We start from the raw sequence: 27,564 nt of genomic DNA, 5'->3' as shown, positions 1-27,564 counted from the left end.
TAACGTTACGTTTTGATTTTATTTTAGTCACTCAAAATTAAAAACTAACAAAACTACTAACATGACATTTTTAAAAAATTAATGATGATGTGACATTATCTTATGGTAACACATCAACATCAATGTTAGTTTTTTAAAGATGAATTATTAAAAAACTAAAATATAATGTTAGCTATGGTTTTGAAATAAAAATAGTTGAGTGATTAGTACATAATAAAAGTGATAGTTGGGATACTAAATGTTTAGTTTACCCTTTTTTATAAGCTTATTCAATCGACTATTTCGTCTATTATTAGATATTAAGTTATTATATTTGATTTATTCAAATAAAATATTAGTTATAATATTATTTAAAAATATAGTTTATGAAATTGTTTTATAATATGAAGTTCTTACATTTACATATTTTTTATCAATTAGATTTTATTCATCATATTTGACATTCAACTTATGAGAATTTTTTTTACAGAACTCTATATCATCAATGTTTTATTTTGATTAAAACATTTTTTTCAAATGAAAATCATTAGTCGATCAACATATCTTATTGATTAAGACAGTTCACATATGATAAAATATCAAATTTATTGTATATTATTATTTTTTAAAATAAATCTTAACTAATCGGATACCAACATATGAAATCATTTGATTGGTATAAAATAAAAGAAATAGAAATTTGACTTTTATGAGGACTTAAACATAGACGTGTTAAGGGAAAAAAAGAAAAAAAGATTAAAATTTTTGCATACCCATTATTTTTAAGATTTTTTTTAAAATTTTGGACCCCATTCTTAACTATCTCGATCCACCACTGACCCCAAATGTGTAAGCTTCACTACTAAACCAATAGATCAAGCAATAAACTTGGTTATTTAGTTATAAGGTATAGTATATAACTCATACTAGGGTATCATTAATTAAAAAAATCAAATTATGAGTTAAAAAATAATAGTTAGAATGAAAGAAATAAAAATTTGAAGACAATAATGAAAGAAATAAAAAATGATTATGAAACATGTTCACAATGAAGAAACGTGTATAAACTTTATACATAAATCATTTAACGAATACATATTTAAAGTTTTATATAAACAAAGAGAGAATAATAATTTTTTTACGGGACAAACAAAGAAATTAAAAAGTGTGCTAAATATAAAATAGAGAAATGTAAATAATATATTAAAACTCAGCTTAAATTTCGTGAACTTATATAACAATAAATGCAAGTGAGGCGACCTTGATCCTCTAATTGTATTTGCTCGAGGCAAGACAGGCCAGGGCGGTGGCTCTTGCAATATTCTAATATTGTATGTATAAAATCAACTATCTATTTTATCCAGTTGCATGTTCTAGGAATTGTATGCACACTTCATTTATCCAAACTAGAGATGGGCCTGGTCGGTTAGATATTTTTCCTACCCGCCCGATTATTGTTTTATTTATCATTCAATTTGATTCGAGCTTAAAAGAAATTTATTCAACTCAAAATTTAACGCGACTTTTAAAGTAAAAATTTGAATTCGATCCAACAGTATATATATATATATATTTCAGGCCTAGTTAAAGAAATGGAGAAAACATATTATTGTAATTAATTTTAAATATTTAAATATATTGTACTACTATCTCGAGTCGAATTATGTATTTTTCATTCTAAATAATATAAAGACATATCACTAATATTTGAATGATCATATTTTATTTTATACACATAAATTATATATATATATATATATATATATATATATATATATATATATTAAATTTTTAATAATTTTAAAATGTTAAATTATTTTATTGATTTAAAAGTATTTTTTAACAATTAAAGCTTTATTTTCTATGGATATAATTTGGGATAACAAATAAAATATTGTATTAGATAAAGAGTTTTGAGACAGGTTCGGCTTTAGGCTCGGAAAGCCGTTGAGTGACTTGACTCTGAATTTAAACCACCACGCACTTTTACTATTTTACCCTTTATATCCCTTCCCCATTTTCTCTTCCATTTTCAATCGAGAGAGAGAGACAGCGAGAGAGGAATAGGGTTTTAGCTCGGTCTATGCAAATGGAAAATTTGACGATACTCGACACCGGAACCGCCGCCGTTGCAGGTACTTGGAAGATTGAGGGAAATCCCTTTATTCAGTTTATTTGAATGCTGGCGAAATGCTGGAATGCTGGAATTTGATTTGATACAGAGTCACCTGTTTAGCTTGATTTCCATGAACTCATGTAGAGGTTAAGAAGTTCATTTTTATGGCTTCCACCATGTAGTGGAAGATTGAGTTTGTTGAATTTCATTTCAGGTAATAAATTGAAAGGGGAGATTATGGAAAATGGGTGTTCAATGGGTAATGCATCGAGGAAAGGGCTTACTGACATTTCCAACTTAAAGCAGCAGCCTGAAGTGTTGAATCAATGTGCAAAGCTGCTGCTGCAACCTGATTCTCTTGGGACTAAAGAATTCATCGACAAGCTTCAACAGGTATAATTTGAACAGCTTATTGAATTTGTCTTTAGCTTATTGATTTTTTTTATTGAATTTGTCTTTCAGGAAAATATGATCCTGATGAAAGTTATTGCAGATCGAAAGCATCCTCTATGATTGATTGTATTTGTTTCTTTTCCTTCCCCTTCTAACCATTGCTTGCTATTATTTGTGTTTGATGACTTTCCTTTTTATGTTGTTTTTTACCTTAATTTTGGCTAGTAAAGTTATCAAATTGAGTGGGATTGAGTTACAGAAACTGAGAATCAATTTGGAGAAGTTTCAGCAACAGAACCTAAAACTTGCACAAGCAAACAGCCAGATGTTAGCGGTATCTTAGTACTTTTTTTCTGTAACTGTCTGTTTCTCAGTTTAAAACTCTTAGGGGCATATTTTGATAACATTATGATCTTCTGGTGAGGTTGATGTCCTACATTGGTTTTGCAGGAACTTAATTTAAGCAAAGATATGGTAAGTTTTCAGGACATTAAAGTTTCTTGAACTTCATCTTGCGTTGTCCTTTTGTGCTTTTGTATATTTTTGGGACTTGACCATTGAGTTCATTTTGTTTTCAGCTAAAAGCCCTTAAGCATGAGCTGGGATGTAAAAATGCTGTGCTCGAAGCAATTAAATCAGAGGTACTTTTTGTAATATCAACTCCATTTCGCTGATTATTGGTTCCTTTGTGTTTGCCACCTGAAGAAAGCTAAAAATGGGGGTTGCCCAACACCTTGAAATGAAGCATTAAATAGAAATACGTCTATATTGATTTTTCTAATCCACATCACAAGTTATTAACACATCTTTTCCATGGTTTGAAGTTTGGAACAAACAAGGGTGGCATGGAAGTTGAATCACATAAAGAAGATGGAGACGGTAAACCTTGTAATGTGAACAGGTGTAGCAAGGCAGATGAATCGCATGAAGAAGATCAAGGAGAAGATAAACATTGTAATATGAACAGGAAGCGGCAATCATACTGTCTTGGTAATTTGCTTGACAGAAACTTTAGTTGAAAGTTATTAACCGTTCATTGTGCCATCGTAATTTATCATTTTCATGCTGCTTCAGGCCCTTCTAATGTTGAACCAGTCCAAGTCAAGGAATTGGTCAAGAACAAAAGGCTTGTGTACATTTTAATTGCTTTTCGCAAATTAGTTTTCTAATAGAAGTGTATTTCTTATTCGTCAAAACTTATAAGGAAATTTATGGGTTCTTTTATGTTTTCTTAGCAGGGTGTGTTTAAGAAGGCAATCTGCTAGGAGTAAAACACAAGAACCAGAAACAACTGAAGACGTATTCGAGGTAGATGATCCAAAATTTCTTGCTTCTTCTACCAGTGATGATAAGGTTCTTGAGTGTGGCCCTTCTAATATCAAACCAGTCAAAGCCAAGGAGGGGATCGAAAACAAAAGGTTTTTGTACATTTTTTATTGCTCAGTACAAATCATTTCGTCTTCGTTAGTTTTTTAATTTGAAAACTTCATAATGACAAGGGAAATTTATGGTTTCCTTTATGTTTATCCAGCAAGTTATGTTCAAGAAGACAATCTGTTAGGCATAAATCCCAAGAACCAGAAGCAACTGAATACGTATTTGAGGTAGATAAAACGAGATTTCTTGTTTCTTCAACCAGTGATGATAAGGTGTATGAGAGTGGCCCTGATATCAAACCAGTCCAATCCAAGGAGGGGATTGGCAACAAAAGGTTTTTTTGCACATTTCTAATTGCTCAGTGCAAATCATTCTCAATCATCTTTAGTTTTATTATTATGTGAAAACTTCACAATGACAAAGGAAAAATATGTGGTTTCTTTTTTTGTTTTGATTGCAGGGCGTGTTTAAGAAGACAATCTGTTAGGTTTAAAGCACAAGAACCAGAAACGAATAAAGATGTGTTTGAGGTAGACCATACGAGATTTCTCGTTTCTTCGACCAATGATGATAAGGTGAACGAAAGTGGCCAACTGTCATCTGATGATTCATCAATCAAAAGTGAACACAACGAAGGAAATATGACAGTTTCATCTAGAACTGAAGCTCAAGAACTCAGAAGGATATCTGGGGGAAGGCCTTTACGAAGAGCAGTCGAGAAGGTCCAGTCCTACAAGGAAACGAAGCTTAATGTGAAGATGCGCAGGGAAGAGTGAGTGAGTTCATTCTCTTTGCTCTTAGTCTGAGTTTGCATCTAATTTCTGTGTACCAAAACGCGGTTGTTTCTGTATAATACGTTCATTTAAAACTGCCCTTTTTTTTTGTTGTTGTTCTGCCCACATGCCTCAAATTGTGTAACTTTTTGATACATTTGCAGGTTGAATGTGTAATAAAAACTGGGTAGGTCTTAAAAGAAATGTCCTCAAAGTAACATTGAAATCAAATCCAAACAAATCTTGGACAAATTTTCCTCAAAGTAACATTGAAATCAAATCACACAAATCCAAACAAATCTTAAACAAACCCTGTAATGACATTGAAATCTAATCACACAAAACCATTAATCATACAACGCACACAATAATAACTTAGAATCATAGATAAAGCTCACTGAAGGTTTTCGAGTATCCTTTTCCTCGAAGTAGTAGAAACGAAATGTGAAATCGTTCTCGTTTGTGAACTCCCTGAATTCGATAAGACCTCTAAACCTTTCATTTCGAGCGAAACACATATACAATCAATGAAGACAATTGAAATTAATGTTAATAAATGAAAACAAAATCATGCAATGTTAGCAATCAATGGTAATTAACGAGAATAATGGTTCATTAATTATTTAAACTACTTACTTGAATATTTTAGATCCAATTACCGACATTTGCAGTGAATAATATAGTTGCATGTAGACTCTATACACTTGAGAATTTCTTCTCGGCAACGCTGACTACAGTACGAGCAGTTAAGGTAGTCCTCAGCCTTCCTAAGAAACTGAAGATCATGATGATGTCTGTGACGATTAAAAGGCAATGTGATCCCATCCTTGATAAATGAAAATTCTCCAAAAATACAATTGGGATGAGCAGAATTATCACAGATTGAACAATAATAATACCAGAGACTTGGATCTCTTTTCCCTTCACAAATGTTACAATAACGATGCTTTGAATAATCATTATCATCATGATAGGTAAGCATAGCTGGTGTTGATCAAATTTGTGAAGAACTGAATGTAGTAATGATAAGCATTTGAAATCCAAAGTAAAACTGCACTTCCCACATCTGAATGCACCATACGAACCTGAGTAAGCGCCACAACCATTACATCGCTCGCTGCATTTGAAATCATGATATCAGCAACTTTAGCACACCTTAAGCAAACGTCGAATCCTCCAATATCGTAGAAGAAACCACTACATAATCGTTTGCACAAGTCACATAATTTGAAGATTGAGGAGTTGAGAGTGGCAGTATATCGACGAGACCAGTGGTGCTTTACTCTTGGCAACTCAGAGCAGTTTTTGTGAAGACAAAAATTACATTCTGATTCTGAACAACAATAAAGCAGAGAGACAGGTAGCATGCACCCATCACATTTTCTATCAGTTTCCTCCTCCATCTTATCTGCTAACACCAAGCAATAACCTTCATGGCTGAAATGTTCAATCTTTGTGGCTTCCCCTTCTTCACTCACCTCAATAACACGATTGATGGAAGACAGCATATATTTAGATGAACTTCCATAAAGCTCCTCACATTGGCTTTCTCGCTCAACCACCTCGTAAAATCTGTAATCCTCTAAGGCACAATTCACATGGACAATGTAATTGCAACCGGCCTTCACACAAGAGTAACTCCGACCCTCAAGTTTCACTTCATTGAAACAAATCTTGCAATATTTTCTTGTATGCTCTTGAGAACATGTATAAGACATATAGTTTCCCTCCGTGTCACAGGCATCACAAATGAATGAGCCTCGTCTCCAAAGTAAGGTAAATGGGTGCTGGTTGCGGCTTTTATCTTCAACAATGGGAATTGACCAAGCACAGAAAATATTGATCGTAAAATCGCAAAGCGAATAACAATAAAAGAATCCACAATGTTGCTTTTGGCATAGTTTGCAAAAGAGGAAACTCTCATTAGACACAAGAAAAAGAGGGTGTGTGCGATGGGAAGGGTGTTTAAATTTATTGGATCCATCAATGCATGTCTTATGAAAGATGAGAGGACAATCAACACAAATATATAATGCACCAACTAAGGGTTCATAGCAACAAGGGCAACACAAGCTTTTGTGTTCATCCATGGGATTTTGAATGAAGATCAATGGATGTGGGTGGAAAACATGTTTGGACTCTTGGTTGACCTTACTATATGAAGAAGATAAATCAGCACATTTGATGTCAAGGGAAGAGTAACAATTATCACATTCATAAAAGAACATATTACGTTTCTCCTTGCATAATGCACAACCATATACCTTATTACTAGGATTTGGCCTCTCTCGGAGAAGGAAATGTAAGTGCTTGGGATAGAGAGGGTGATTGAAAATTGACTTGGGCGCAAAGGCACTGGAGGTGATATTTGCAGAGTACACAACTATAACATGGATCTGAAATCACATCCCCACATGCTGAGCAGTAAGCTTTCCCCTCACCTTCATTGATTTGCTTTTCCACAAACACCAAGGGATGCTCATGAAAATTATGCTTAATAATCTTGCGCAGATTTCAATTCTTCCACTTCGAATTTTAACCCAAAATCATCTAAATCTTTTACTTTTAACTCCAATCATTTCCTCAAACTCACTAATACTAATAATAATCACTTATCTTCACTAATCCTCTTATAACATCCGAATTTCTCAATAATATACTTAAAACTAAAATTCATATCATTTAATCAAACATGTTATAAGTGATTTCTAACACTTCAAATCTCTTAGCTAGGATTTTGACAAATCAATTCTATCTTTAAAAATCCATTTATCAACCAATTTACAATTTCACTTCAAGACCCAAATAATTCATTCCCTAATAACTCCTTATTTAACTTAGTTTTTCTTCATTTTCAAGCTTCCTTGATCTTCTCTATCCCTTAAAACTTTAATATACCCCATAATTTAAGAAAATCAACAACTTAAAAGAAATTCACCTTAACCCCAAGAAGGCACGAACAAAGAGAAGAAGAAGAAAGTAAATCAAGTATCCAGAATTTTCCCTTCCTAATCCCCAAGAAAGGAAGGGAAAAGGGTTTTACAATATTAACTTTTGGGTAAATTAAGATATTATTCCCTTTACTTTTGAGATCTTGCAAAAAGTCATATAAATTTTGAATGCCTTACAATTTAGTCCAATAAATTTGAGATGTCACATGAATGATGACTAGTTGTTCAAACAATATATAATAATTTCTTACAACAAAGAAATTAAAGAAAAGAAAAAATAATAAAGCATTTTAACATTAATCCTAGCATGTAAGGTACCAACAAAGAGTGACTTGAACCGAAATATAAACTTGGCACTTTGGTTAAAGCATGTTGAAAATTCTCTTTTCCCTTGGTTAAAGCATTGTGTTTTGCTTATTTGCAAGGATAACCATTTTTCTTTTGTTAGAACTCTCGACACTAGGGGTGCTAATCAAGCGAGTCGGTTGCGAGTCGGTTGCGAGTCGGGTAGTGCTCAACTCATGCTTGTTAAAAAAAATTGTTACTCGACTTGACTGGTTGTTCGTTAAGCTAGTAAGATTATACAAGTAATTAATTAAGAATAAGTCTTACCAAATTTCCTAACCAATAAGAAGTTTGATATGCTAAAATATTTTAAGAATACTTTATTAAAGTCTGCTTTACTTAATTGTAAGGGTAAAGTAATCATTTTTACTTTTTTTTATTTTCTATGACTGGAGATTTTTGAAGAAGCAGATTCTCTTTTATTATTTTTTAAATTTTATAAAATATATTTTTTATATATTATATAAATATTTTGAAGAGCAATCGATGAGAAAATAAGGGTTCAATATGTTTTTAGTAATATATATATATATGTACACTCGATTATTACTATTGTTATGATGCATATATGATACAATAAGACATGGTAACCCTCACTATGTGTATGACAAACAAGATACATAGCTGTTTGTATGATTCCGAGTAATATTGCTATTGCTAATTTTGTACAATATAGATATGTATCATTAAATTTCATAAAACTCCACGTCTTAATTATTCTTTTACATAAATTCATAATTTTTATGTTCGAGTCGAGACAACGACATCATTGAAAGAAATTCAACATCAATATTACATAGTGCAACAGCTTTACTTCTTTAATGAGAGTATATACCAGTAGACCCCTTTATTAGTATTATATTTGATATGTAAACTCTATTTATTACTTATCAAATTCATGTTTTGTTTTATATAAATGCTACTTTTAGATACAAGTGAAAAATATTATTCGTTTAAGTTATTGATCGCTTCACTAACTCATTTTAGTAATTTGGATTCTCTGAATTTTTTCAAGTTAAATTTGGAGTGTTACATTAATATTTATAAATGAAGAAAGAATACAATCATCGATAAATAAACAAGCATATAATCCGATCCAATTCGAACTTGAATAAAAGGATGCTAATTCGATTTCTTGGTCAACAAAATTTTTCTTTCCCTTAAATCAGCAAATTTAGTCTGTAGTTTATGAAGAATAACTAATACGAGCTCTGCTTGATCACTAACTTTCTTGCTGCCTACGACAATACACTCAACTTTGTCGACTCATGGCATGTCAATGAATGCATATATGTTTCGGTCCGTCGGAAGACTTAACAAGAATTGTTGGTTTTTATTACTGGAAAACTAATCCATCGACCTCTCGGTGGCATTTGCTACCTTTTGCATGATCATAGACTCGGCTTGACGGATGGATCGTTGTGATCCTGTGATCGTGACTTTCCTGTAACACAAGGAAGAAGATAGAAGAGGGTACTTTTAAGAAAATGATGCTTAGCTAGTAGATTAACGCAGGACCCCCCCCCCTTTTTTTTTACCTATCTGTTGTTCCAGACATCAATTCGCCCCGATCCGATATTTTTATCATGGCCCCGCTTACCTGTAATGACAAAGTGTGCTCAAATTCAGAACATGAGCAAAATTATTGAATCAAAAAGCTATATACTTATCATTTACAGACCTGACCAATTTCCATTATATTCCTTCCACCACGACCAAGAACCAGTCCAATATGCTCGTCCGGAACACCGATCGTGATGGAGTTGTTATGATCCTCCTGAATAGACATATGAAAAATTCAGTCAAGTAAGATGTGTTTAACTACAGTGTACACATATAGCACGAGACCTTAATTTAGAACAGCAATCATCAATTGTTAAATGAACAATTCTACAAAAAGTATTATAATGATTTTGGCATAAATCATTCAAAACGAGCATTCGACTATAATCTATATTGATACCAAACTAAAACAATAAATCTATTTATGTTTTGCTTAGTAGTAAACAGTGTAAAAAGTATGGATAAAGCAAAACCGAAAGAGATGAACCTTGTGATTCGGAAACTTCCCGCCAGTCCCATTTGGTGCATAGTTCATTGAATAGTAAGTCACTGTTGAAACAGAAGGAATTATGATACATGAAAGAGAAAGATGGAATACTTAAAAAAATATGGAATAAAAGAAAACAATAGTGTTCACAGTTCATAAAACAGAGACAATTAATGCAACCGCAGGAGTCTGTTTAGACTCGGCAGCCAGATACTAAGAGAACACACCTGCATATGAAAATGGAGCATGCATAGCTTGAGAGTAATGGGGGTCTTCGCAAAGTTTGGAAAGCAACAATTCAATTGCTCGCATCTGCTCATCTAGTGTGCCAATAAGTGTCACTAGCCTATCATTCAAGCCATAAAAATTATTATCAAGTGGAGATATCTTAATGCCAGCTTGGGAGTCTTCGATAAATGACCTACAACAAAGCAAAAATAACAATAAGAACTTGCCTTATCTGTTTAAGGAAGCCAATACTCAAATAAGGGACCTATAATACTTTACTTACCATATCTTTAGGTGTTATAATGAAACAAAAAGGCAATGACAAGAGAAGCTTCTCCAAAAAAACGACGGAGAATTTATATTTATTATTTATTTATCTTTTACGCTGACATGCTTTTATCTTCATTGGGACTCTGATCAAAGTCAATTCCAGGGAAGACTTCACCATGATATAGATTTGACCTTGGTCAGGTCTTTGACAAATTAAATCTCCTGTAACTTACCACGTTTTGCCATATATGCCTGAACTACTTAGAGCATAAGCTGGTTATTAATAGGCTCATCCAAGAAATAATTAACTACGAATCTATGATGCATAAAAATTATTACTATGTCAATTACTAAACTCATTCCTATTGTCAATAATTTATCATTCCCAATGCCATCACCCCAAGTTAGCTCACAAATTTATTGTACCAACTCTTTGATTGTGAAGTTCGCAGATCATCCCCAACTTGGTCAAGTATAAGTTTTATTGTACACATTCTCACACATGACTCAATTCCAAACTGAGTGGTTTGTTCACCACTAAAGCCTACATGAATATACTATAAATCAAACACAGGTTAAATTTTTTATAAAGTTTATCCCCTGAAAATTATCAGTACAACGAAAGAATAAACTTGCATTCTTCATAAATAAGTCTGTTCAGCACGCTTCAATTTTGTAACACTACTAAAAACAATAAATTCAAGTTTCGCTGATTTCAAACTGTGAGAAGTAAAATATTAAATCAACCACAGGTTAAATTTTTTATAAAGTTTATCCCCTGAAAATTATCAGTACAACGAAAGAATAAACTTGCATTCTTCATAAATAAGTCTGTTCAGCACGCTTCAATTTTGTAACACTACTAAAAACAATAAATTCAAGTTTCGCTGATTTCAAACTGTGAGAAGTAAAATATTTCACTGGTAAATCAAAATCATGGCGATAAAAACATGAACATTAATCAGAGCAAGTAGACTTCTTACTTTATGGTAGACCCTCCCTTCCCAATTATGCTGCCACAAGAGCTATTAGGAACAATTAGCCTCACTTTTGTTCTTGGTCCAACATCATCATTATCTTCAATATTAAACTGACCACGGAAAGACAAACCTAGGTTATTATCAGAAAGAGAATTTAATAGTCAAAACTTGAAAGTCATAATAAGATCACCTCATGCAATAATTTTGCAAGGATAAGCTCCATAGCTTTGATTATGTCGTCAACTGTTCCAGAGACCATAATGATCCTGTCTGATGTTCCTGGGAAAGTTTCATGATTGCGTGACAACTGAATTCGAGCTCCTGATTTTGACTGAAATTCAGTAATTGTTGAACCACCCTTTCCAATTACAGAGCCAGCCGCTGCATTGGAGACAAGAAACCTTATATGTGCAGGCTTCTCCTCATTTCCTGACAGAAAACGAATGGGAAAAAATCATCAGTTGATTTATGGATCATAAATGCATTTTAGTTGATAATTTTTCGAAACAAACATGAATGTTTCAACAATCAGAGCAATCTCTCCCTTATAGCCAAGAAAACAAATAAGAAGAAAAACTACAATAAAAATAACAGAGATACTACACAATAGCAACTACATATCACTCCAGACAATAAGCAATTACTAATAAACAAAGAATTGCAGTAAAAGCATTAAATGCAATACACATATTGTAGCTTCAAAGCAACAGTATTGCTTATTAAGCACACCACCTTGCATTTCTGATGATATTTCAGTTAGTAATATTGTTGATCTCACATATGAAAACGTAGAAAATCAGATCTTTGCCATATTTCGAGAAGCAGAATACTAAACAAACTAGTGTAATAGGACGACCAAAGAGGGGCCAAGGTCCCTGTCTCCCCCTTTTGGCAAGTCCATAACAACTCGGATCCCTTTCACCTCATCACTTAATGTTTAAAAGCCGAAAGAGAATACAGGATGTATTATTGATGTTGTACATTTCATACCAAAATTAACTTGATGCTCTCCAAATATAAGGATACACATCAAAATAGAAATTCGAAACTCATCCCTGGTCAAGTTAAGAAAGCATTCAAGCTTAAGCTAAATACTCAGAACACATTCTTCTTCCTCTCGCTCTCCATTTTCCATTTCACACCAACCAAACATAATGCTACGGTTAGGATTTAAAATTCTATAGTAAACAACAGATATAAACTAATAAATGAAACAAAAACTCGAAATTCAAACAATTCCACAAATTAACCTTTACATTAGAAGAAAATAAATAAAAACAGAAAAATACAACTCCATGAACTCAAAAGCAGAAAAAAAATAAACAAAAAACACAGAAATGAGACAGTTCAATGAAAAGATAGAAAAAGGATCCGATCAGAAATTACCACAAGTCGGCGATTTAGGCGGCGGTGGATATCTATTTCTCGCTGCCTCCGGTGATGACACGTAAGAAGATTCCGTCGACTCCATTTCTCTCTTCCTGTTCTATTCTTTTCAGTTCGCAGCTATCTTCTTCTTTTTCGATCTGAGCTGAAAATTACCGATGTCTTCGTTATCTATATCCATGGCTCGCTGACTTTAGGCTTCTTTGATTTTAAAAAAAATAAAATTAATTAAACCATTTACGCCTAATTTGTAAAAATAATAATATTTAGATTTTTTACACAACAATATTGAATTAATTAAAATAATTATTTATGAATTTATATGAATTTATTTTAATTATATAAATATTAAATATATCAATTAAATTTTAATTTAATTATTATTTTATAAAAATTGTGATACGTAAATTTAAATATAATTATTTTTTATTTATAGATTTAGATGATTCAGATATTGTATTAAAAATATTAAAGAACTATTTGTTGGTCTAAATAGGATGAGGAGTTAAATTTTATAAATAACCTTCAAAATTAAATTTATGATACTATGAATGAAATAAACTAATTGAAAGAATCATTCCTATAACAAATCTTTGTATTATGCTATTCACTTATTCAATCATTAAATCAAATATAATAATTATATAAAATATATAAAAAAATACATAAAAAACTCAAAATAATATAATTGTCACACACATTATGAGATATAAAGTTCAATTTTAAAAGATTATTAATATATATATATATATAATAAAAGTATTGTTGTTTAAATATGAGTGATTAAATGAGTTTTAATTTAATTTAATTTAAATTCATATATAAGAAACTTAAATTTACTCTAATTATGTATTTATTATTTTACATGATGATTTTTTTTAATTTCATAATTTGACTGAAGCAAATATTTGATATTAGTGTAACTAAAAATCATAGATCTAATGCATAAACTATATTTTTAACATTTAATATAATATTTATACTATTCAAATTTTTTACAACCTATAAATTAAAAAATATTTAATTTTATGTCTTTTCACAAATGTATTTAAAATATACAATAGAATTAAACTCAATTGATATTAAACGAGTTGATTTATAAAATATTGATTGCATATTGTATTAATAGTTTATCATGACGTTTGTGAATGGAGTAAACTGGGTCAGAAGAGTCTCCCTTACTTCTACAGTACCCGATCCTGATTAACTGGTCAATAGATCGAATATTCGTGATTATACCAAAAACGTCTAATCCTCCCTATTAAATCTTATTATTATTCTCTTGTAAAATATGTCCTTACATAGGACTTTTCAATCATAAACATATACAATATGGTATATTTTATAGTATAATGTTTTTATAACATGTAAGACTATTGTAAAATAAAAATTTAATAATGATAATTAAATAATATTATATAAAAATTATTAATTTAAAAGTAATTTTATTCTAATGGATGTAATTAAAACAATGGAAATCACCTTCAAAGTTAACACAGAATTCTCACATTTGCAGACGCAAATAATAGATATAGAATAAACAACAATAATGCACGTACCTCCAATCACCCAATAAAATCAAGAGACGAAATTGTATTTATTTTATTAAAAAGACTAAAACTTCATCAATATCTAAAATTTATTAAATAAAGAATTGAAATTGATAATTAATCTCATATTAGAAACCGCAATAATCTAACAATTGATCCTAATACCTCAAGATGTTTACTATTGTTCTAGAAAGACAACACAATATCTTTGGAGACTATCCCTTCACTTCCATGTAGCTAATTTCATCTAATGTATCGCAATATAAACTATCCGAATCGGGATATTAAAATCATTAAGAGTACCAGTGATCTACATTATCATCACTCATGAAATGAGGCATCGTTTTGCTCTGTAAATGCAACTTTTAACTGTTGTCAACTCTCAAAAATGCGCTCAGGGGACGAAAACCACAGACCTCTCCTCCATTCATGATTGGTTCAACCAATGGATTAGTTTGTTTCAAGTCCGACTAACATAAATCTTAAGAAGAAACTAATTGCTTTCCAGAATTCAAGAACTCCTAATAAAACTGGAGCCCCTAGTCTTCCTCACATTTTGATTAACCATTAGTTTCCTGACTCTTTCTGCATCATCCCATTTCTCATTCAGAACATATAAATCGGATATAAGCGAATAAACGCCGCCATCGCTCTTTGGCTTTACCGTTTCCATGACTTGCTTGATCACTCGGTCAGCCATCTGAAACTGCTTATGATCCTTACAAGCAGACAGAAAGGAGCTCCAGATAACGACATTGGGTTCAATTTTCATTGTTCTGATAACCCGATAGGCTTCTTCTAGAAAACCTGCCTTGCCATACAAGTCAACCATGCAACCGTAGTGGTGAATCCTAAGCTCCAAACCATATTGTTCGATCATATTGAAATACTTGTGGCCTTCCTCTACTAAACCTTTACGCGCACATGCATTGAGAACGCCCGTGAATGTCATCTCGTTTGGCTTCACTCCCATGTCTTGCATTGCTTCGAAGATCGACAGTGCCTCGTCGCTGTAGCCATGTTGTGCGGATCCACAAATCAATGCCGTCCAAGTCATTATATTCCTTTGTTGCATAGCATTGAAAACTATACAAGCATACTTCAAAAAACCACACTTAGCATACATATTTACCAAAACCGTGCCGATTTCGACAGTCAAGTTCCACCCATTTTTAGCTACAAATGCATGGACCGATCTTCCCAACAACAATCCAAGAGAACCCATGTGAGCACAACCCGATAGAACCGATCCCACGGAAACTTCATCAGGTTGGCACCTCCCATTTGCCACCATTTCTCGAAAACAACCGAACCCACATCTCCTTTCCCTGTTATTCATAAAACCCGCAATCATTGCAGACCAAGAAGCAACATCCCTCAAAGGCATCGCCTTGAACAAGGCATACGCTTTATTCACATCCCCAGACCGCGAATACCCAGTTATCATGGTATTCCAGGTAATGATGTTTCGGTCAGGAATTTCATCGAACAATTTGCACGCGTCATCAAAACAATAAACAACGTACGCATTCAGCAAAGAAGTGGCAACATATACATGGGAAACGAAACCCAATTTCAATATATGACAATGGAGGTGGGAAATGAGGCTGGGGTTCTTCAAAGGAGCACATGACTTGAGAGTGAAGAGAATTGAGAAACTATTGAAAGGAACCGATTGGCGATGCATTCGAGTGTAAAGGTCCAAGGCTTGATGAGGAGAGGAAGCATTTTTTATGGCTAAAGTCCAAGTGTTGACAGCTCTGATGATAAGCTTTCGTGGGATTGGTTTGTGCATTGCTTTTGTTTCTTCTCACTTCCATTGATTCAGAGATTCAGGTTTCATAATCACAGTTCATGCACCACAATACAGGTAACGTTAGAATAATACAGAAGTATTAATGAAAAGATTATATTTTTTTTTATTTTTTAATATGTTTATATTTAATTTGTATTCCTTTAAAATTTTAATATTATATTTATGTTCATGTATGGTACATATAATATTTATGAATATATTCGTTTATATGTTTGTCAACATATTTATTTAGTGTTCGTCAAGATGCTTGTTTATATTTTACTGTTTATTTATATGTTCAAAAATTATACCACTAGTCTTTAAATTTATTAGGTTTCACAGTTTGAACTTTAAATTTCACCACATATTCATTTTAGTTCATACTTTCATCAAATATTTAAAATGTAAACAAAAAAAAGGAAAAAGAGAATCGGATAAATGAGTTTGTTTATGAGCATAAATGAACCGAACACATATATTTTCATGTTCGTTTGTTTATTAAATGAACATATTTTTTTTGTTTAAATTCGTTTATTTAACGTAATAAACGAATGTCATACAAATAGTTCATCGAACGCTCTATTCATTACACCCCTAAATAAATTTTTCTGATGTATGCTATGTACTTATTACTTGTATAAACCTCTATAATATTCAATTTAAATTAATTGAGTAATCAAAACAATATCCTAAAACATGTATATTTTGTAAGTAAAAAACATATCTCATAAATTTTAATTATTTAATGCAATTAAATAGACATTTCATTCAAAATAAAGAGAATATATTATCAAAATACATACCCTTTTTATAGGTTTAGGGGACAAACAACATAACACAAAATACAAACCAACAATACGAACAAATTACCTATTAAATTGACTCGGTTTGATCATCAAACGACTACATTTTACAGCAGCTTCGTCGACGAAGAAAATGCTGACCAAAGATAGAGCCGTCATGACTACAAGCATGGCTGCCATGGCAACTAAAAGTAAAGCAAACTTGTTGGGTTCTATTTGTTGTAGTAAGATTTTGAATCATTATCTAAAATTGATCTTTCTTTTTTTGTCTATGTGGACGCAGTAAAATAAAAATAACGTTAAGACACTCAATAACCTAATAAAAACACCTAAAAAATTTAATGAAACCAACATACTTGTAATTTACTTTAGAAAATTTATCATGAATCCAATAAGTTTGCTTTACTTTTGGTTGCACTGGTTGTGGTTCTTTTTAACTGCACCCACTCCAACTGTTACGGCTGCTCGTAACGAAGTTATGCCGTTATCGATCATCGTCGACGCCAATATCAGGAACCCTTTGGCCAACATTTTCTTCGTACGCAACCTGCACAAAAAACAGTGATTATTGCAGCAGCAATTGTGAAAAAGCTTACGCTTTATTTACGGTCATTCATCTTTGCGCCTAAAAGACTAAGTTGTAATGTGGGATAGTCAGCTAAATAGATGATTTGTTTGTATGTTTACGTTGGTTTTGTTATAGTAAGAGTACTTGTTTTAGTTTTATGTTGATTTGTATTATGTTTTTTCCTTTGATCATCGTTATGTGTTCTTTTTTCTCTTCTGCCTATCATAAATTTTGTAACATTGATCATCATTATACGTTTTTTTCTCCTTTTATTTGAAAGAGTTCTTTTTAATGAGGTATAAGGTGATTTTATATGATCATCTCCCTTCAATAAAAATTATATATTGTTGAGCGAAAAAATAAAATAAAATTCTTAGAGGCAATATCAAGGACATTGTTAAAATTTTTAGCAAAAAATATTACAAATTGAAGAAGTTAACATTAATGATCATAAATAATAATAAATAATAATAGTGATATAATTATTGTGTCATGATAAAATTTATTGTCTTAGATGTAATTTTACCTAAGATTTGTGTAATCATGGAAGCGAACGTTTTCGAACATCGTACAAATAAAGTGAGAAAGTAGAACTCATTTGGCATTGCTCTTTTCCTATACAGAAGGGAGAAATTGGTGTGCAAATTTTCTTATTTTTTTCACTTTTATTAATAAATTAAATTAAATTAAATCTAATTGTTTTCCAAAATAATTGGTGTGCAATTGTTTTCTTAAGGAGTCACGTACATCCGTCTTGATTGTTAGACTATTTTTTCCATTAAAAAATATTGTTATTGTTTGTGAGTTATTAAGTATGGGTAGTAAATCTAGTAGTTAATATTTTACTGTTTAAAAGTAGAGGGACTAAACAAGTAGTTTTGGGCATAAAGTTTTATTGAAGACTCGAGGGACCAATAAAGTGATTCAACCTATACTTAACGATATGCAAGTTGTTAAACCCATGCCATGAGGATCACGTGTAAGAGACGAAGACAGCAGAATATTGATGTGATAACTGATAAGAGATTATAATAAAATAACATGTAAAATAATTGTATGGATATTATGTTTCACGTGGGCAAGGAGAGCTATAATTATAACTGGAAATTGGTGATACATGTCGGCAAGATACCCTAGCATTTGGCCATTTATTTATTAAAAAGTCTTGAGTAATTATTTGGATGGTGAGAATTTAAGCCTTTGTCTCCCATGGATATGAAGCTGCAATAATTGCTGGGATTCAAGCAAATTATTGAATAATAATAATAATAATAAAGGATATAAAAGAGGAAGAAAATGTGTTCTTATCCTCGTCAAATTTACTTATTTTCATCTTCAACTTGCCCTTATTTTCACTGAAAATTTTATATAAAAAAATAGGTTTTGTTTTTCTTCAACAAATTATTGAAGAATTTCATAATTTGGAAGTTAATTTTTCAAAATCCATGAGGTAATTTGATGATGAAGAGTGATTGATAAATATCATAAATTAAGGTATAAAGGGAAGGATGAAAAATTCTATTAGATTTTTTTATTAAATTAAACAAATAGCAATTCATTACAATATTAAAAATATTAGAAATATATGTAAGCATACAAATACTTGTAAAATAATATTGCCTTAGAACATTTCTTAATGTAAAATTATTAATGACGATGTCAACATTAATATTTTTCAACATATATTTTACAATACATAACATAGTATTTAAAAATAAAAGAACGATATCTAGAATTGCCAAACTTGAGGCAAGGGTTTAAAAAAGTTTTTTTTTTTTAGAAATTCAAAATCTAATATGAATTTTACTTAGAGGGAGGAGAAGAGAGGACTAGGAAGGAATGAGAGTCTTCCTACTAGGTTTAGAACTCATAACCTAAACGAATACAAGAGAACAAAAATTAACAACTTGATTAATCGATCAAATATATTTGCCGAGGGTTTAAAAAAATTAGTACATCATATCTTGTAAAAGTGGTAAATTTTTTTTTAATTATGATGGTGTGTATACATGTGATAAAATACATTATGGCATTTGTTGTTGAAAACTGCGTATTAATAAAAATATAGGATAATTAAAAATTAGTCCCTTTATTTTTATAAAATTATAAAAAGGTCCCTGCTTGTCAAGATTGATTGTTAAACTGTTCGTTTAACTTCTCTCAATAATAGATATTGAAGATACAAATTCATATCAATAAGAGAAAATAACCTCAGTGACCAAAAATCCCAGATAATATACGATTTTGACCAATTTTTTTTGGATTTACGAAAATGACTAACAAAATCGCAATGCGATCTCTAATTCGCATTGCGATCTCCACTATCGCAAATTCGCGTTGCGATTTTCCATTTCGCGTTGCGATAGTCTACAGTTGTCTTTGCGATTTTCCAAATTCGTTGCGATAGTCTACAGTTGTCGTTGCGATTTTCCAAATTCGTTGAAAAAAAAAGATTTTGTTTCTTAAGAATTTTCTCTAAAAAGATAGTATCCGCGCGGACGTGTCGAAGACACGTATCGACACGACACGACACGACACGACACGACACGACCACGACCACGACCCGACCCGACCCGAGACGGACGGCGGCGGCGGCGCGCGAGAGTCCCCCTTGTTCTCTATCACTCAACAAGGAAGTGGGAAAGCCAAGCCTTAAATACCATTCCCAATAGTGTTTCCAATACTATGTGGGATTTGAGCATTACCAACACTTGTTCCTAATACTATGTGGGATTGAGCCTTAAATAGTGATATTATTTTTGAATGTTTTGCTTAAAATTGCAATAATCGCGATTGATTGTAGATTGACTTTTAATTATGACATATTTAATCGTATAATACTAATGCAATTGGTTGCTGATTTAGTTGTTTTAAGTTGCATGATTGTTAATTGTTTCCTGAATAATCATATTGTATTAGAAACAAGTGTTGGTAATGCTCAATCCCACGTTGTATTGGAAACACTATTGGGAATGGTATTTAAGGCTTGGCTTTCCCACTTCCTTGTTGAGTGATAGAGAACAAGGGGGACTCTCGCGCACCGCCGCCGCCGCCGTCCGTCTCGTCTGGTCTCGGGTCGTGGTCGTGGTCGTGGTAATACGTGTCTTCGACAACTGTAGACTATCGCAACGAATTTGGAAAATCGCAACGACAACTGCAGACTATCACAACTATCGCAATGCGAAATGGAAAATCGCAACGCGAATTTCAACTATCGTAACGCGAAATGGAAAATCGCAATGCGATTTTCAACTATCGCAACGCGAAATGGAAAAACGCAACGCGAAATGCAACGTGAATTTGCGATAGTGGAGATCGCAATGCGAATTAGAGATCGCATTGCGATTTTGTTGGTCATTTTCGTAAATCCAAAAAAAATTGGTCAAAATCATATATTATCTAGGATTTTTGGTCACTGATGTTATTTTCTCTATCAATAATTGGCCACACATTCATTGTAAGTACCTAAAGTGTGCATTATCTAGTAGGCTTAATATAAAAAAATAATTAAATTGTACCATTTTTTATATTTAAGTGTCTAATTTATTTTTAACTAATTTAAGTGTCTAACATTACAAACATTATTATTTTAAGTTTCTATATAGGTCATAATGGCTATTTAAAGTGTCTATTAAGTGACACATGCCACATTTATAAAATTTATAAAAATTTATTTAAAATAAAAATTTAAAAATATATTATTTTAAAAATCCTAAAGTTTTATAAAATTACAAAAGAATCCAAATTTTCTAAAATATCTCATTTCAATCCCTCTTATCTTCGTCGGCCTCTACCAACGCTCTCAACTGGTCCAATGTCGTTGGCCAAAACCCCACGGATCGAATTTATATTTTTTTAAATATTTGTATTTTTAAAAATTAAAAACAAAAAATTTAAAAAGTATAAATACGACATGTGTCACTTAATATATTTTTTTAACGTCTGTTACAGCTGATACACTTAAAATGGTAACGTTAGACATCTGGATTGATAAAAAAAATAGTATAGACACCTAAATAAGAAAAAAGAATAATTTAAACACTTATATTTATATCATTGTTGTTTAATCATTGAGGGTTTGTTCGTCGCTTAGTGAGCCAGAGACTCACAAGGACATGGTTAAGGCTGACTTAGGTGTCATTTCTACCTGGAAATCGTCTAAATGCCGCACGAATCGACTAGCAGAAGTCTAGCCCTGTGACAGGTGGTATTAGACCAGTAGCCCCGCCACAAGTGGTGTCATAACGAGTTGTTGCTGTAACAACGACTGTACAAGTCAGATTTTGTGGCAAGTAGTGACAGAGCGAGCTATTGCAGGCAGACAACGATCGCTTTATACGTGTTTGGTAGAAGTGGGTCAGAGCAAATCGGAGTGTAGAAATTGTGGATTCAACAATGATCGAGCTAGTTTTGTAACAAGAAGCATCCTAACGAGTTGAAGGAAATCGTTGTAGATTCAACGAACGATCCAAATAAGTTGTGAAAAGGGAGCGAAATGGCACAACAAAGAGGAGGTGTTCAAGTCTATCTAGTACAATATAATTAATCATGCTATGTTTTAAAGAGTTAGTGTAAACAAAATAAAGAACATTGTCTATTTTTTAAAATTTAACAGAAAGGATTAAAATAATATTATCTCTATAAATAAAATCTAAAGATTAGGATTAGAATCAGTTATAGTGGGGACTATATTTTTCAGGTACTAAACAATTTTCGGGGTTTTCAGAATCCGTTTCAGATTTGAAGTTCTAGCGACTAAACCCAGTTTCAGGTACTCTTGTTGATCTATTTTCATGCTTTTGCTGCATTTCTTATTATCTCATTAGTATCGTTAAGAATTAGATTTATAGATTTGCTAAATGTAAATTCACTCTATGAAAATGGCCCCAAATTTGAAACCCTTCATTATTTTTTCATCTGTTTTTGTTCTGTTCATAGCAATCTCTTTTAGTTTTAGCAGAACAAATTACTACAAAATCCTGCACATGAAATCAAGTCTCCCTTCTTACGATTACCCAACTTTTTTCCAATCCTTTTTGTCATTTATCCTAAAAACCCCAAAACCCAACAATTCCCGATGGTCAAATACCATTTACAGTCCCTCTCATTGTATTCTATGGATGGCTCCATTCCTTTCTGGTGGTGGGTATAGTTCAGAAGCGTGGTCGTTTGTTTTATCACTCAATGAGTACGTGAAAAATATCGAAAACCCGAGTTTTAAATTGGGTATTTATCAACATGGTGATTTAGAGTCACTAGAGTTTTGGGAGGGGTTGCCCCAAGATGTAAGAAATTTGGCAAATGAGCTGCACCAAACTGAATGTAGAAAAGATGAGACCATTGTGGTTTGCCATAGTGAGCCTGGTGCTTGGTATCCCCCACTGTTCGAAACCCTTCCTTGCCCTCCTACTGGTTATCGTGATTTCAAGTACATTATCGGTAGGATGATGTTCGAGACGGATAGATTGAGTTCGGAACATGTAAGGCGGTGTAATAGAATGGACTCCGTTTGGGTTCCTACCGAGTTTCATGTGTCTACATTTGTTCAAAGTGGCGTTGATCAATCTAAGGTTGTGAAAGTTGTGCAGCCTATTGATGTGAGGTTCTTTGATCCGTCGAAGTATGAGCCATTGGATATTGCTGTCATAGGGAATCTGGTTTTAGGTGCCAAAAACCTCGATTCGAGCCCTGGAAAGGAGTTTGTGTTCTTGAGTATCTTTAAATGGGAGTTTAGGAAAGGATGGGACGTGTTGCTTGAAGCGTACTTGAAAGAATTCTCCAAGGATGATGAGGTGGCTTTGTACTTATTGACTAATCCTTATCATTCTAGTAGTGATTTCGACAACAAGATTGTCGAGTTTGTGAAAGATTCTGATATCGAAAAGCCGGTTAATGGGTGGGCTCCTTTGTATGTCATTGATACTCATATAGCTCAAACTGATTTGCCCCGACTATACAAGGCTGCTGATGCCTTTGTTCTTTCATCAAGGGGAGAAGGTTGGGGAAGGCCTGTTGTCGAAGCCATGGCAATGTCGTTGCCGGTAATAACAACTAATTGGTCAGGGCCTACAGAGTATATGACAGCAGAGAATGGTTATCCGTTGCCAGTGGAAAGAATGAGTGACGTAACTAAAGGACCGTTTAAAGGGCACTTGTGGGCTGAACCGTCTGTTACGGAGCTTCGAGCGCTTATGAGGCAAGTGATTAGTAATGTGGAGGAGGCCAGGGATAAAGGTAGGAAAGCAAGGAAGGACATGGTCACTAGTTTTTCGCCGGAAATCGTTGCAGAGATTATCAGAGGTCATATTCATAACATACTTGACAAGCAACAAGGTGCTGTATGATCTGTAACTAGTGATTTTGCATGAGTTTATATGTTGAGCAATTAGGCTATAAAATTAGAACATTTATTTCATCTTCGTATTGTGACATTTTGACATTCCTTTGATAATTCAAACCCTGAAGAACCAAGAATTTTATCATTCGAAAGATGGATATATTAATTGTATGGCTTAATGATACATGCATGGATGGAACTAGAACTTTTAAATGATGGTATCATAATTTTAAAATAAGCTTAATATAAAAATAAAAACTATATCTTTCATTCTAAATTACTCTTTAAACTTTTGAATATTCCACTTTTATTCTTAAATTATAAATCTCATTTTATATTGGTCCTCAAACTTTTTGAATTTTTTAATTTCATCCTCAAATTCATCCAAATATGTGATTAGTTTAACCTAGGGGTGTTCATTCGGTTAAAACCGAACTAAACCGAACCGAACCGAAATACCCTTAACCGAATTAACCGATTTTTTTTATTTAACCGTTAACCGAACCGAACTTTTTTATGAAAGTATTAACCGAACCGAATAAATTTCGGTTAATTTTCGAATTAACCGAAATTTTTTATAATTTTTGAATTTAAAAACAGTTTATAATATTAAACATGCAAAATACTTCATCCGCCATCTTCAAACCCCATTATTCTATGCGAAAAAGCATGTTAAAAGACATATAAAACGTAATTTCAACATTTTGATCGACAAAACGTGCATGACATGCACCATAAACTAAAAAGTTATAGCAAAAAGACATAGAAGAACCCACCTGTCAGGCTGCCACCGAAGTTGATAAAAGCAAACCTGAAACCAAGAACAAGAGAAATGATAATAATTTACACTAGCAGTGCTGCCTCACCCATGCTATGCCTACGTGTGAAACAATATTTAAGGGAAAGAAAAAATTTAAGTGGGGGACAACATATTATGGGGTGAAAAAAATATTAAAAAATATTTAAGGGTTAATTCGGTTAATTAACCATTTTCGAACCAAATTAATCGTTAATCGAATATCTAAAAAAACATTAACCGTTAACCGACTGATCTAATTCGGTGGCCGACCGAATTAACCGAACTAATTCGGTTCGGTCGGTTAACCGAATTAGTTCGAAAATTTGAACAACCCTAGACTTTAACCTATTTTTTTAAACATATAATAACTTGGCCTAACGATTTTATTAAAGGGGATGTGATTAGAATATATTGATAGATTTGGATTAAATTAAAATATTCATAAGTTTGGGATCAAATTAGAATGAGGATCATTGTTTGGAGATGAAATTATAATAATTAAAAGTTTAAAGACCAATTTAGAATGAAGGTCATAGTTTGAGGACTTGTAATGTAATTGATTCTATTTATTCAAGAGAATAACTATTTCTATTTATTTATTAATATACACGGTTGAATTAAAACTAAAATGATATTGATATATATATATATATAATTTTCTTAACAGGACTAGAACTAAATTATAAAATTTTAAACGTGAAAAAAAATCAAATACTCCTATAAAACTTATACACGTATGTATATCCTTGTAGTTCCAAAGCAGAGCAACACAGCTTTATATTGAGTATCCCCACCACTAAGAATACCAGTTCTTCAAAGCAGCTGAATCATGGCCGATTCATCCGAGTTCTTCAAATCAATGTTAGCTCAGCTTCCTATGGAAAGCTTTTGGGACATTCCTTTGTATCAATGGGAAGGGTTCTGGTACAGATCTTATCACCTCCAAGCAACAATGGCACTCCGTTCACACTTCTCATCACGAGACGACGATATCATCTTAGCATCCTCCATGAAAACCGGCACCACATGGCTCAAAGCCCTTTGTCCATCGTCAACTCCGCCGTCGACGCCGACAACGAAAAGTTGGCCAAGACAAACGAAGACGACCACCACCACCACCCTGACCCGCTCGTCGAAAACCACCCCGCTGTCTACGTTCAGACCTTGGAAGTTCAAGTTTTCACCGCAAACCCGCCGCCGGACGTTTCTTCAATGAAGTCTCCGAGGCTCTTCCACACTCATTTGCCTTACAGGGCGTTACCGGAATCCATTAAAACCACCAACTGTAAGCTTGTTTACATAGCCAGAAACCCTAAAGACACATTGGTTTCGATGTGGCATTTCTTCAACGCACGGCGAACACCACAACAAGGTCCATACCCGTTGGATAAAGCATTCGAGTTATTCATCAATGGCGTTTCCCATTTCGGACCATTCTTCGACCACGTTTTACAGTACTGGAACCAGATCTAGAGCTTGAAATCCCCTGACAAGATGTTGTTTCTAAAGTACGAGGACCTTAAAAGAGACCCCATTGGAGAGGTTAAGAAGCTAGCTTTGTTCCTGGGAAAACCTTTTGGTAATGAGAAAGAGGCTGAAGATGTGATATGGAGGTGCAGCTTGGAGAGGTTGAAGAACTTGGAGGTGAACAAAAATGGCATCGATCCATGGGTTGGGATGCAAAACAGTGCATTTTTCAGGACTGGAATCGTTGGGGACTGGAAAAACATGCTGAGTGACGAGATGAGTGAGCGTTTGGATGAAATCACAGAGCAGAAATTCAAGGGATCTGGCCTTTGCTTTCAGATTTGAGCTCTCTTCACCATAGTACTCCATTAAATTGCTACTGTGGCTGTGGTGTTGTAGTAGCGGATGTTGTAGACTTTATCGTGTGATTTATTTTCTAAAAATAATTATATTTTTATGTTGAGGCAGTTTGCAGTGTAACATTAACTTTAAAAAAAGTAATACGATGCGGTTGTCACAGCCGTTAATTAATACTATGCTCTGCAGCTCTTCTTCCTTTTCTTTCTTTACTTTTTTTTTTCATTAGCTTCTGCAATGTAATAAAATAATTCTAAGTATATTAGAGGTCTCAGAATATCCTTTTCGTTAATAATTTTTTAAATATTATAAAATGATTATTAAATTTATCGAATAGTTATAAGATTGTATACATATTATAGCATAATAATAGATTTTGATTAGTTTAAAGACTATTTATTATAATTTGATAAATTTACTGATCATTTTATAACATCTAAAAGTTTACCGACTAAAAAGATTATTTTAATATGATTTAGTGATGTATAACTTAGTTTACCCCATAATAATTAATGTTTCTACATTTATTTTGTATTCTGCAAATCTGCTTCTTCTCATCTCAATAAAAACTAAAAGAAAGTTCACGCGTGAAATTAATTTAGTTTTAATTTTGATTAGTTTCTTCTAAGTGAAACATATATTAATTCTCGCAATAGTTGTGAAATTAAATTATTATTTTTTGAATAGTTTTAGAATATTTTTATTACGAATTTAATTATAATAAGAATCATTTTTTTTTCATTTTTAAAAAAAGTTATAACACTTATTATTATATAATGTTTCCTTGAACTGACTTTTATTATAAATCATTGTAAATTAATTATTCATAACAATGGAATTCGATAATCACTTAATTAAAAAATTGACTTCTTTTAATAATCTTGTGGATAGTAGTAAGTAGTACATTGGATTTTTTTAGTGTACATCGAATGTTTAATATGAAAATTCAGAATAAAATATAAAAATGACAATTTTTAGAAATACAAAAGTCTAATGCTGTGAATTTAGTAATTTTCTTTTCTTTTAGTATTTATAATTTT

General features: G+C 32.5%; 4 protein-coding genes and 1 pseudogene across 4 annotated transcripts; 3 read left to right on the top strand and 2 right to left on the bottom strand.

Moving 5' to 3' along the window:
• The first annotated feature begins 1,984 nt into the window (after positions 1-1,984).
• LOC120217516 (SHUGOSHIN 2-like) lies at positions 1,985-4,656 on the top strand. Its single transcript, XM_039214601.1, has 11 exons — positions 1,985-2,114; positions 2,310-2,488; positions 2,558-2,595; positions 2,714-2,822; positions 2,939-2,962; positions 3,067-3,129; positions 3,313-3,478; positions 3,563-3,614; positions 3,724-3,906; positions 4,020-4,199; positions 4,326-4,656. Exons 1-11 carry the CDS (start codon positions 2,063-2,065, stop codon positions 4,639-4,641), a joined length of 1,362 nt encoding a protein of 453 aa, XP_039070532.1. The 5' UTR covers positions 1,985-2,062; the 3' UTR covers positions 4,642-4,656.
• A 1,279-nt stretch (positions 4,657-5,935) lies between these two features.
• LOC120217514 lies at positions 5,936-26,516 on the top strand (annotated as a pseudogene).
• Positions 9,060-13,039, bottom strand: LOC120217515 (protein BTR1-like). The gene is made up of 8 exons (XM_039214600.1): positions 12,849-13,039; positions 11,653-11,891; positions 11,466-11,572; positions 10,212-10,405; positions 9,985-10,046; positions 9,616-9,711; positions 9,473-9,534; positions 9,060-9,378 (listed from the first exon to the last, which is right to left on the bottom strand). Exons 1-8 carry the CDS (start codon positions 12,931-12,933, stop codon positions 9,282-9,284), a joined length of 942 nt encoding a protein of 313 aa, XP_039070531.1. The 5' UTR covers positions 12,934-13,039; the 3' UTR covers positions 9,060-9,281.
• Positions 14,871-16,281, bottom strand: LOC120217512 (pentatricopeptide repeat-containing protein At5g66520-like). Its single transcript, XM_039214598.1, has one exon. The coding sequence runs from the start codon at positions 16,191-16,193 to the stop codon at positions 14,910-14,912; it is 1,284 nt and encodes a 427-aa protein (XP_039070529.1). The 5' UTR covers positions 16,194-16,281; the 3' UTR covers positions 14,871-14,909.
• LOC120217511 lies at positions 22,261-23,979 on the top strand. Its single transcript, XM_039214597.1, has one exon. It carries the CDS (start codon positions 22,439-22,441, stop codon positions 23,906-23,908), a length of 1,470 nt encoding a protein of 489 aa, XP_039070528.1. The 5' UTR covers positions 22,261-22,438; the 3' UTR covers positions 23,909-23,979.
• Positions 26,517-27,564: the final 1,048 nt, after the last annotated feature.

The sequence above is a fragment of the Hibiscus syriacus genome, unplaced genomic scaffold, assembly GCF_006381635.1.
Source record: "Hibiscus syriacus cultivar Baekdansim isolate YM2019G1 unplaced genomic scaffold, ASM638163v2 tig00110187_pilon, whole genome shotgun sequence".
In the NCBI taxonomy this organism is placed as follows: Eukaryota; Viridiplantae; Streptophyta; class Magnoliopsida; order Malvales; family Malvaceae; genus Hibiscus; species Hibiscus syriacus.
The sequence above is the reverse complement of the archived record's forward strand: the minus strand, read 5'-3'. Positions and strand labels throughout refer to the sequence as shown.

Bases quoted from the DNA above. Each gene is read 5' to 3' on its own strand.
- LOC120217516 (XM_039214601.1), top strand. From the start codon at position 2,063: ATGCAAATGGAAAATTTGACGATACTCGACACCGGAACCGCCGCCGTT. The intron at 3,130-3,312 runs GTACTTTTTGTA...CATGGTTTGAAG, and splicing joins TCGAAGCAATTAAATCAGAG to TTTGGAACAAACAAGGGTGG. The intron at 3,615-3,723 runs GCTTGTGTACAT...ATGTTTTCTTAG, and splicing joins GAATTGGTCAAGAACAAAAG to CAGGGTGTGTTTAAGAAGGC.
- LOC120217515 (XM_039214600.1), bottom strand. From the start codon at position 12,933: ATGGAGTCGACGGAATCTTCTTACGTGTCATCACCGGAGGCAGCGAGA. The intron at 11,892-12,848 runs GTAATTTCTGAT...GTTTTCTGTCAG, and splicing joins GCCTAAATCGCCGACTTGTG to GAAATGAGGAGAAGCCTGCA. The intron at 10,406-11,465 runs GTAAGAAGTCTA...GCTTTGTTGTAG, and splicing joins AAGGGAGGGTCTACCATAAA to GTCATTTATCGAAGACTCCC.
- LOC120217512 (XM_039214598.1), bottom strand. From the start codon at position 16,193: ATGCACAAACCAATCCCACGAAAGCTTATCATCAGAGCTGTCAACACT.
- LOC120217511 (XM_039214597.1), top strand. From the start codon at position 22,439: ATGAAAATGGCCCCAAATTTGAAACCCTTCATTATTTTTTCATCTGTT.